Source organism: Penaeus vannamei, chromosome 14 (genome assembly GCF_042767895.1).
Source record: "Penaeus vannamei isolate JL-2024 chromosome 14, ASM4276789v1, whole genome shotgun sequence".
NCBI classification, from domain to species: Eukaryota; Metazoa; Arthropoda; class Malacostraca; order Decapoda; family Penaeidae; genus Penaeus; species Penaeus vannamei.
The window spans coordinates 39,709,592-39,721,043 of NC_091562.1; the positions used below are offsets into that span (position 1 = coordinate 39,709,592).

At 35.5% G+C, this 11,452-nt stretch overlaps 1 protein-coding gene across 2 annotated transcripts in view; it reads left to right on the plus strand.

Annotated features, from left to right (window-relative positions):
- The window catches only part of LOC113830471 (uncharacterized), an 8,912-nt gene extending 368 nt beyond the window's left edge, over window positions 1-8,544 (plus strand). The window contains exons 1-2 of one of the 2 annotated variants that reach the window (XM_070129941.1): window positions 414-546; window positions 4,957-8,544. In XM_070129941.1, coding sequence (XP_069986042.1) covers window positions 4,981-5,748 — 768 coding nt within the window. In that variant the 5' untranslated portion in view covers window positions 414-546; window positions 4,957-4,980 and the 3' untranslated portion in view covers window positions 5,749-8,544. Of the gene's footprint in view, window positions 1-413; window positions 547-4,956 lie in introns of those variants that run through there. The other variant, XM_027383680.2, reaches the window with a different exon arrangement.
- The last annotated feature ends 2,908 nt before the right edge of the window (window positions 8,545-11,452 follow it).

Sequence of the window (11,452 nt, forward strand, 5' to 3'; positions counted from 1 at the left end):
TCTCGGTGCATACATTAACCCTTCAATGGGGGGGAAGAGAGAGAGAGAGAGAAAAAAAACTTGGGTTTCCTTCAAGCTTCTGTTGCTTATATATATTTTATCGGAGACGAGACGGAGTGAGGAAGAGGAGAGAAATAGAGAGAGAAAGAAAGACTTAGAGAAGAATGGAGAGAAAAGGTGAAAAAAGAAATGGAAAGTAAAGTGGAAAGATAGAGAGAAAGGAGACAAGAGAGAGGAGGGGGATGAATGGGCAGAGGGAGGGAGGGAAGGTAGGGACAAGGGATGGGGGGAAAGGAGAGAGGAAGGAAGGAAGGGGAAGTATGCAAATGTGTGATGATGAGGAGAGAGGCGGGGCTGGCGAAAGAACTGGCTGCTCCTGTCAGTTCTTCCCTCACTTCCCTTGTGCAGACACCGTGTCTTGCTCTGTCATAGTGTTGAAGATATTTGTTGATATTGTTGTTTTTCTATGTGCATTTCTTTGTGACAAACTCGTTCATTATTTTGGGGACACGTGGAGTAATTTGAGATTTACCAAATTGTTATTTTGTAAGTATTTTTTGATTTTTTGAATCTTTGGTTTGTTTTGAGAAGTAGTGTTACTTGTAGTGAGAACTGTCTTTGGGTAAAGTTACCATTGCTATGATTTTTTTATAATATTATAAGGCGTCTCCATAGTTCCTCATATACAAATGCGTTCTTATTTTAAATTATAGTGTATTATTTTTCTTATTAACCCATTGACCATGAGTTTATGTATTTTTTTGTGAATTTTGTTTTGTCTTGACGACCAAGGAATCAATGTGTTGGCCCTGCTAACCGCACTGGATTTCACAATTCCTCAAATTTTTGGGAATTGATTTTTCATCTGCTGCTATTGATACTAATGTGATTATTATTATTTCGCATATTATGATTTTTTAAATGGTTTTCAAAAATCAATACCAGAAAAAATAAAATTCTAATTTCTTTCCCCCAAAAAGTCGAGGAATAGGCTAAACATCTGATAGACATAGGACTAATAATTGACTCTTTGGTGATAAAATACTTATGGAACTGTCTCTGTGTAAACATGATTAGTACACTAAAAGTATAGTGGACGTGACATGTATGTCATGCCATTTCTGGTCTCTTAGTTAAGATGTGCCATCCATTTTACTGGCAACCTTTTATGGTTTGAGGATTCAGTTCTGTATCATAGACTCCCCTGGAGAGGATAGGACATTACCTTTTTGCAAAAGCCTTTGAATATGGTCTGGGAAGAACGTTGCCCAGAATGCCTTTTAGACTGCTGTTTAAATTGTTAGTGTGGATTTTCATATCATTAACTACCTGAAATTTAGCTCACAGATCTTACGTAGAGGGACTCAGTAATGTGTTGTTTATGGTGCACTGCATCTGATCTATGTGTTTGCTTTGATATATTTGAAAAAAAGAGCATGTTAAATCTTTTATCATAAATAAGAACTAGTCATTTACCAGAATTGAACCATAAAGTTTGTGCCTTATGTTTTGGCTAAAGCCCCTACTTGTACATATTCTGAAAATAGAGTTCGGACTAATTCCTTATTTCATGATAAAATCCTAAGCATTTTGCCAGGATTTATTTGGTAAAAGTGTGTGTGTCTTTGCTGAACAATAAAGTTTGGAGGCTACTGCTTGGAAGGTCTTGACCCAGTGACTTTGATAGATTATATATATATATATTTATTTAGTGAATGATAGTGGCATTACTTTCATTTTCTGTAGAACATTTCTTATACTTGTTTGCTTTTATATTTTAGCATAACCTAAGTTTTTCTCTGTTTTATAGTTCTATTCTGGAGAATTACCCAAATGATTACCTTAAGTAATTTTCTAGAAAAAGTATGTAACCTAAAATCTATTCAGTTTGTTGTTAATCTTTACAATGTTGAAGATGGTATACTTGTGGACAGAAAGTGGAAGAATATTTATTTTTCCCCCAAATATTCTTCCACAGCATATCCCAGGAGCCGCATAGATCGTGGACTGTATCTTTTGCCATTCTGATAATTCCATTCTGTTACTCCTTGCAGTGAATGAAGTAGTTGCTCATAAATCATATTTATACTTTTAGTTGATGATAAATAACATATGAGGCATCTCCATCTTCTGCTCCATACCTAGAGTTTTGCTGAAATGTATACCAACTTTGACATTTACGAAGTGACTAGATGTGACATTATACCCTTCATAATACTCAGTATTTTGCAAACCGAACTTCCCCCCTCTCCGTAGTAGTACTTTTATTAAAACAATAAATACTAAAAAAACTGCTTCTTACTTGTAATCCACCTTCATATATGGTAAATTCACCCTTCCTGCCAATGTAATGCACAGTTTGGTCCACTTTTTTAGACAAATACATGCTACAAATAGTCAGCATGGCTTGATTGGGCTAAATGTTTAAGCAAGAAAAGATCCAAGTTCATATACAACCCCAAATAAGTAGTATGATGTCAGACAGACAGTATTTGTATTTTCAGTCCCATTCCCAGAGTTTTATGAGCACATCTATGTTATATCATAATTGCCTTTTTAATGTAGTTGGAAAGTCGCATTTTCTCTTTGGGAGACATCAGATATGGTTAGCCCTTATGATTGGGATGATGTGACCATCACATCATGAAAAAATGTGGCTTGAGGGATGGGTGACATGAACATGCCAATATGGGAAAATTTCTGAGAGCAGGGGTGACGGGAACTTGCTGTCATGAGAATTTAGGCTAAAGGCCAGGGTGAAAATAATGACTTGCAGTAAGTGTACAAAGCTCTTAGAGGGTGATTAGACTCATTACGTATTTAGGAAGGGGTCTTTGCATTATTTCTATCAATAAACAAGTGTGGAATGTACCATCTATGAGCCAGGACTGGAAGAGCGCAGGTTTTATGGAGGACACTATTTTCATGCTCGGGATCTTATTCCTTTCTGTCATGACTGTCGATGCAGGTCATATTACAAAAAATCAAATATGAGAAAAAAAATGACACACAACAAAATGTTACTTATTGTTATTATTATTATTGTACTGAGTTATGGATTACCTAGAGAAATGCTATAGAGTCTGTGCAAGGAAAACTGTATTACAATCTGGTTAAAACAAATCAAATGACAAATATAGATATTGAAAAATTGCTTAAAACCTAAAAAGACTTAAGCAGAAAAAGAGAAAATAACATTACAAAGGGAGGCATGGAGTCTTGGCACAGCACACGAGTGTTTGTGTGTTCCCGGCCATAGCCTTGCAGTTATAGCTAGTGTCTGTTATATGGAGCAGAAAAGGTTTGATGAGTCTGCTTTAGTTTATCAATGTCTTAATTTTGTCAATAATAATTTAGTGTACAGAATACATTAGTTCCAAGAATTAACTACCACCATACTTGCCCTTTCTTAAACTCAAAGGAATTTTTACATTCTCTTAAGATGTCTCAGCTTATATATTCATATTTCAGCTTATATAGATTGGAGAATACTTCAGCTTGTACAGATTGAAAGTGAGAATAAGGTGCCACCTAATTTCTAAATAGTTGTAAGATTTTGATCAAAACAATTTTGCCTTGGCTGCATACACAGAGACAGATTTTTTGTCCATAACTCAACAGTCAGAGATTGGAACAGAAATATAGAGGAGAGGGGCACTCAAAGTCCCTTCAGCAAGGATTTCAATATTGGTACTTCCAAACACTAGTATTTGACAGTGTGAATAATGATTTTTGTCTGGTATATACAGCATTAGTGATGGCTTTGCTATTAATTTATTTTTATGAGATTTTGCTCCATTATTTCATATATTTCACTACCACAAAAACCATTACCACCACCACAACCCACACCACCACAAGTGAACCAGCAACATCAACACCATCATTATCATGATCATCATCATCATCATCATGATCATGATCATCATCATCATGATCATCATCATGATCATCATCATGATAATCATCATTATCACCAGTCACCATCATCACCATCACCATCACCATCACCATCACCATCACCATCACCAGTCACCACCACCACTATGGATTACTACTACTCTTCATTGCTGTTACTATTAAACACTATTGTTACTATTTATTTTTATTACTGTTTATTGTTATTATTACTGTTTGTTAGTACTATTACTATTTATTAGTATTATTATTATTTATTTGTATTATTACTCTCTATTAGTATTATTACTATTTATTAGTAGTATTACTTTTTATTAGTATTTTTATTTATTAGTATTTCTATTTATTACTATTACCATTTATTTTTAATTGTCTACTATTTATCATTATTATCATTGAGCCGGTAGTGCTACTGTCTTTTATTTTCTCATGTTCATGGTGTTGACGCAAATAGATAAATAGATTAGACAAACCCCTCTCATATTGAGCTGATTCATCTGCTGCCATCATCTTTCTGTAGTCTATTAAAAGGAAAAGTCATTGTTAATTATTTTGAGACTATTGACAGATGAACCAACACAGCCTTCCTAATGTTCTTTTTTGTACAGCCAGGAGGCAAAAAATGTAAGCACTTACATACTGAATCAAATATGACCATGGATCATAGGAATATCTTGATATATATATATATATATATCTTTCTGTAATTTTTGTTTTCTTTATTAGTAGTATTAGTCATATCTTTATTCTCATCATTTATTAGGAAAGAGGAAGAGGGATAGAGGGAAAGAGGTGGGCTGGTGGAATTCAGATTGAGAGAATAAAAGTTAGTTTTTTCTTTTTTCCATTTTATTCTTTGTTTCTTGCTTTGTTATTTTGTTTCATTGTTCATTTTACTTTCATCTTCTGTTGTACTGTCTATAGCTTTAAAAATAAAAGGTAAATGTAAGCCAAAATATTTTTGTACTTATTATTGATAGAGAATGTCTTTCAGAATGTATATATTGTTTCATATAAATATTTTCTCCTTTTCTTCAGATTATGACATGATAAGGTGAAAAGATGTCTCCCCTGATAGATGTTACAAACACGGCAGTGGGCCTGCAGGTGGAGTCGAGCAGCAAGAGAAGTGTAAGACCACAGAGGGCTTGTGCAAGGGGGCCTGATGTTAACCAGCAAAGCAAGGTCAACAAGAGAGGATTGCCAGAGAGAGTCAAGGGAAAGGATGAAGCTGAGGCAATAAGAAAGTGCAATACTTGGATGGATGGCCCAGCAGGTGATATGGCTGGGGGTGGAGCAGACTGCCTGGTCGCATTCTCGTCTACCAGCCAATGTCCAGCTGAGGTAGGTCTACCACGTGTCCCTCCACTCCCTCAAGCGGCTGATGCATTGTTGTCACAAGCAGTGCAGGCACTCAGTCTGTCATCTCCCAGTAGCAAGACAAGGACCCGTACACACAGAAGACTCAGCAGACACAGGGCTACAAGCAAGCAGGAACATGAACAAGCTTCAGATAATGTAGTGTTGAGTTGTAGTAATAGTGGTCTTCCAGAGAATTCACAAGAGAGCACTGGCATAACTACCCCAAAGCAGTGTGGAGCGTGTGGACTCGAGTTCACATCCACACCCGTCCTGACACAACATTTGGTCCGGCATGTTTATGATGGGCTATATGCAGCACAGTGGCTAACTCAGGCAATGGGCCTTGTGTCCAACAACAGGCAGTTGGGGGAAGGGCCTAGCCAATCTGTTTCCTCAGAGGACACTGGGGAACACAATGCAAGTCAGGTCCCACAGCAATACAGCCAAACATCTGCCACAGGGCATTGAATTGTGAGAGGGTGTTTTTTCAAAGTAATAGCCATGGTCTGTGGGTGTGTTTGGCCAGTTTGAATCAGGGTTTTCTTTTTACTTTTTTTATCAGTTTTATATATTCATATTTGGAAGTGAATAACATAATATTTTCTTGGAGGTTGCAATTTCTTTTTACTGACCATGAATTGCAACATTCTACAGAAATTTGTTTTAAATACATTCTGTTTTCTTCATTCCAAGCAAAGGCCAGATACTTGCATTTCTATGTTTAAATGCTAGATGTTACAATTAAGTGCAATACATGAACTACGTAATGTGTTTGTTAAAAGTTACTGAAATGTGTGAAAAAAACATGCTTTCAGTTTATGATTTTTATCGCTTAACATTGTGTTTATTATTGGTAGTAATGTTGTTTAATTTTTCAGTTGTAACAATAAGACCCCATGTATATCTGTATCCTAGTCTTGATTCAGCTATTTATACTTGTTACTTTTAAAATTGTTAGTAGTTCCTTATCTAATATTTATGTTTTGTGGTGTAAGATATTTTTAACCTCCAGCCACACTCCACCAGCTGTATTTATGAATGCATGCAAAGAGAGAAAAAAAAAAATCATAAAGTATTGTGCTCCATTAAAGTCGTAGCATATGATTTATTCACTGTACACTTGTGAAGTGTGGCTTCAGACTTAAAACCTATTCCTCTGTGTTGCATCGTCAACCCCTTTTCAGTAGACATCAGCAAGATGTTGAAAGACCTTGAACGATGAAATGGTAATTTTATTTTGTGCCAGTCTTACTTTTAGCTGTGGTTTATTTCCTTTTTAATTCACTGCGAGTGAGCCTATACCTTGCATTAGTTGTAAGAGGAGTGGTACTAGGGCACATAACCTGTTTATGGAGAGTGCTGCCACTTGTGTCTTTTTTATTTATTTTTTTAACAGAAAGTTGCAAACGATAATGTTGAATGTTTTTTTTTTATTTTTATTTATTTTTTATTTTTTTATTCTTTTATTATTATTTTTTTTTTTGAGTAGATAGGAGTGAAGCAATATGAGGTGTAGCCAGCATCTGTTGATAGGTATTTTTTCCAGCTATATATCATTCCAAGCTATACAATCCTGTCTACTAGGATTCAGTTGTGTAATTTTATTACACTGGACATAATGTGTTGCAATGTTATATGTTTTACACCCATGATTTGTCTTAACAGGGCTCACAATGATCCTGTTGATTGAAACCAAGCCTTAAATGTTAGCAAGATTGCTCAAATGTGAAAGGTTTGTTAGTAAATAACCAATTGGAAGTACTAACTACTACTGGTATGAATGTGATAGATGGATATGAGTTGTAACTACCATTTCTTATTTATTTACTTCGGGACATGAATTTTTCTTTTTATTTGGCTTGAAAATGTAATGCCAAAGCCACCATTTGGATTCAGTTGTATCCATAGTATGTAAGAAATAGTTTTCTTTTTATAGCAAAATGCATGTTTTTTTTCTTTTACTTTTCTTCTCTCCCACCTGCTCTTTCTCTCGGCTTTAGTTTAGTCTCTTGTGCTTTCATGTTTGTTAGTATGTTATTGGTAGGTACTAACCAAAGAACTAACTTGCATGTTCCCGTCTTGAGAAACCTCAGTTCAGTCTAGTACAAACATTGTGAATCATTTTACTTGTTGCATCAACTTGCTGTTGGATTTCTTTTGAAATTAGACTTTTAAACTTTTGTGTTATCAGTGCAGAAATTGTTTTCATCAACTAAGAAAGAATGAAGAATTAAAAAAACAGGAAAACCATGCTCTTGATGTAGAAATTGTGTATTCAGTAACTGACTGTAATACCAAGTGTGTTCATTAATTTTGACTGTGAAAAGGCCAAGCAATACTGTTGTAAATTCAGTGCTTGATGGAAAATAACTTGCCACTCTGATAGTACAACTTTTAGTAATTCAAACCTCTATAGATGATCCACTGTCACGGGTAATGTAATATGACTGGCCCAACCTCTCTCCTCTCCTCTCACACTTATATTTATATATTGTATATTAGTCCTCTCTGTTTTGCCCATATCAAGTTGTGCTTTCCATTATACCATACCATACCACACAGAATGCTAAGAATTACTGTACATGTGCATGTATGTCTAATAATACCTTTGTTCATTGAGAGAGACAGAGAGAGTGATTAATTAACAACGTCCAGCATGTTATATGTGAACATTCAGTAAATGAATGTATTTTATCCCCTCTATCAATGACTAGAGTTGGCTAGTTAAACGTCACCTTGAACAAGAACTTACAGGTATAAATGAGTGGATACGCAGGAATTTTTAGAATTTAAATTGAATTATGATGTCTTTTGAATGAAAGTTTCTTGTCAAGATAAATATCATCAGCATATGTTATAATAATCAATATTATATCATTTGTGTCAACCGGTACAGACAATGATTGCCTATTCCAGAACGATTAGGTATATTACTATGTTAATCATCAGTTTTATGGTGAATGTTAATTTTTTAGAGGCATTAATTGTTCATCAAGGAAAACCTTGATGAAAGAAAAAACAAGAAGAGCATCATAATAATTTTTTACAAATTGTGTTCAGTGTCTATTTCACATTCGTTGGAAGAATTGTATAAAGCATATTGAGATCCATCATCAAACAGCTCTGTTGTGCTCTGAACTTCATGCATTAATAAACCTCTCCATATTGGTATTTTTCAACACTGACATTAGAGAAGTCAGGTTACTAGTACAAAACTGCCACCTGTTTGTGTATGCACTTTGATTAATAAATTTGTCATTTGTATGGACTATTTAATTTCCTGATGAATCATTTTTTTTTGTCTAAAAGATCCTTGAAGGAGTTTTATACCAATAGTTATACATAGTGTTTCAAAAGCCATGTTCCTTAAGCCCCACTGAGTCAACCTCCCACCAAGTGCTTTGTGCACTCATGACAAAAAGTTCCTGTCACTTGCTACTCCACTACAATTTCCCACGATGAAAGATTCCTATTAGCCACCCTGTTATCACCCCCCCCCCCATTGTATGATAAGGCATTCCTGTCACCCACTCTACAGCCATTTTTTTCATGACATTACATCTATATCACCTGGATCCTATGGTTTTAATATCTGAAAAAGATAGTCTGTAGACCAGGGGAAGAAAAAATATCTATTTGCATATTTTTAATTTTTGGTAAAAGCTTGATTTATTATAAACATCCATAAGTAATAAATATTATTTTATCACATGGTAGAAATATGCTAAAAAATAAACCATACTGCAGAGTTTTCTTTGATCTTGAAATAATTCTGATATCCTTCCTTGAAAACATTTGTCACTATATATTTCTATATGAGGAAGGGTTTTTTTGTTCTTTAACAATCAAAATGGATTAATTTTTTTAGGAATGTATTCGTCTTTGTTGTACATAATATTGTACGTAATATTGCCTATATAACATTATGAAAATTTTAAAAGTACAACAGATGAAAAAATATTCTGATATATTATTATTTTGATTTCACAACAGGAATACAAATTCTGACCATAGTGCATCATGTTATGCACTAAAATATATCATTTATATTATACAAACATAACTTTTACATATATATCTTATGAAATATGTCAATGATCTATAGATCTAATCTTTAGTTACTTTACATATATATTGTGCATAATATCCACAGACTTTGTTTGGAGAACTGTACTTCAAAGGCCATTTGGTACAATAAAAGTCAGGATAAAACCTGAAAAAGAGAAAGAAAATTTTCAGCATTCATAACTTATGCAAGTTCCAATGAATTATTAAAGGTCCACAGATAAAACTGTATTTAATATCCATAAAATGATGAAATAATTCATATGCAGCTTTTAAAATATGAAAAAAAAAACATTATAGATACAAAAATGCAATCTAATAATGCTAAATCTGGTATTTATGGTAGTCATCCCTAGATATACATCAACACCTAAATTACAACACTACTGATACACTCTCCATTCCATGAAGTACAGCCATTCTCTGTCTTAGAAATTTAATTAGTGTACAGATCTGCAAGTTACATGCTGTACACAGTTTATGGTTGAAGTAAATACATGTGCTAGACATGAAAGCTAATATAGCACTATGTTAAAGTACGAAAAGAGTAAAAATGAGTAAACGATTAGGATAAAAGGTGTTAAATGTTAAATGTTATAGAGTGCTATACCGTAGTATGATAGGGAAGGGTAAAGATGGGGTGCAAATGGAGTAAATTAAGAAATTAGTAAAGGAAGCAGTAGGAAAATTATTTAAGGAAAACTGGCAAAAGATATAAAACAATCAATGGGTAATACAGGCAGAGTTGGTTCTTGGTGAAGAAGCAAGAGAAGAATCCGAGGAAGAGGACTGGGAAGGTGGTGAAGTATCAGGAAGAATGTCAGGAGGGGAGGGGAGGGGTCTGGAGAAGGACGCTGTTGCAACAGAGCATATTCATGTGAGCATCCAGGTGGGAGAGATAAAAATAATTGGGAACAAAGAGGGAAAGGTGCACAAGGAGGAAAGGATAAAGTGTGTTGGGAAAGAGTGGGAGGAAGAGGGGTAGGGGGAAATTCATGGGGAGGAGGATGGGTATCAGATGGGAATAGAAATAGGAGTGGGGGGTAGATAAGAGAGCGGAAACATTCTCTTGGGTAATGTCTAGGAAATTGGGGATGTCTTCAAGAGTTTCTGAGGGGAGTTGGGTGGGGAGGTCTGAGAAACAAACGTACTCTTGTGAGAAGGAGAAGAGAGGATAGATGTTTGAGGAGTAGAGAAAGAGGAGGGTGTAGGAGAGGATGTGGTAGGCAAAAATGGGGTGGAAAGTTAGGTTGTCTGGTGTGACAGGGAAAGTGAGAAGGAGGAGGGGTAGGCATTGGAGAATTGGTACAGACTGGAGTATCTGGATTTAGATTTGAAAAGGAATTTGACTGGAGGAGAGGGGAAATAGAGGTAGGATGGTTCAGTGTAGAGGGAAGAGATGCTGGGGAAGAAGATGGGAGGGGAACAGAGCAAAGGACAGTGGGAATAGATAGAATCAAAAAGCTTGTCGATGTGCTTCCTGTCTAGCCTCACACAGAATTTTGAAACAGAGCTGCTACCTCACATTTAAGCTTATAAACAATGCAGCTCCTATAAAATACATTATGGGACCCACCAAAATGGGCATGTACATGTGATTGAGCAGAGCAATTTGAACAGTCATGACCAGGTTGGGCAGACAGAGAGCAGTGGGCTATGGAGCGACAGTGTTTGACTGGGTGGCCAAAACACCAACATTTCTGACATTGACATGGAAGGCGTTGGTATCGTTGAACAGGGCACCTGTCCAACTTAACTTAACTTAGTGGAGAAGTCATATTTACAGAAGCTTATCTTAGAAACATTGGTGTAAGACTTTCACTGTCCATTGCATCATAGTCAACAGTGCAGGCAAGTAGGTTGTTTTCATAGTCTGACCAGATAAAACAATCAGTCGGGGAGACAGAAAAAGTTCTGGTAAAATTATTAAGAGAGGAGTGATGTTCTGCAGGAATGGGTTTGCCAGTGAGGTCAGTCAGGGTAAATAGTGCATGAGCTTAGGACTCAGATGTAACTATGACAAGACATGAATGATCAGAACGGCTGCAAAAGGAATCTTTGATTAGTTGTTTTTTGAGACATTGTTGGAAGAGAAGAGTATGGTCAG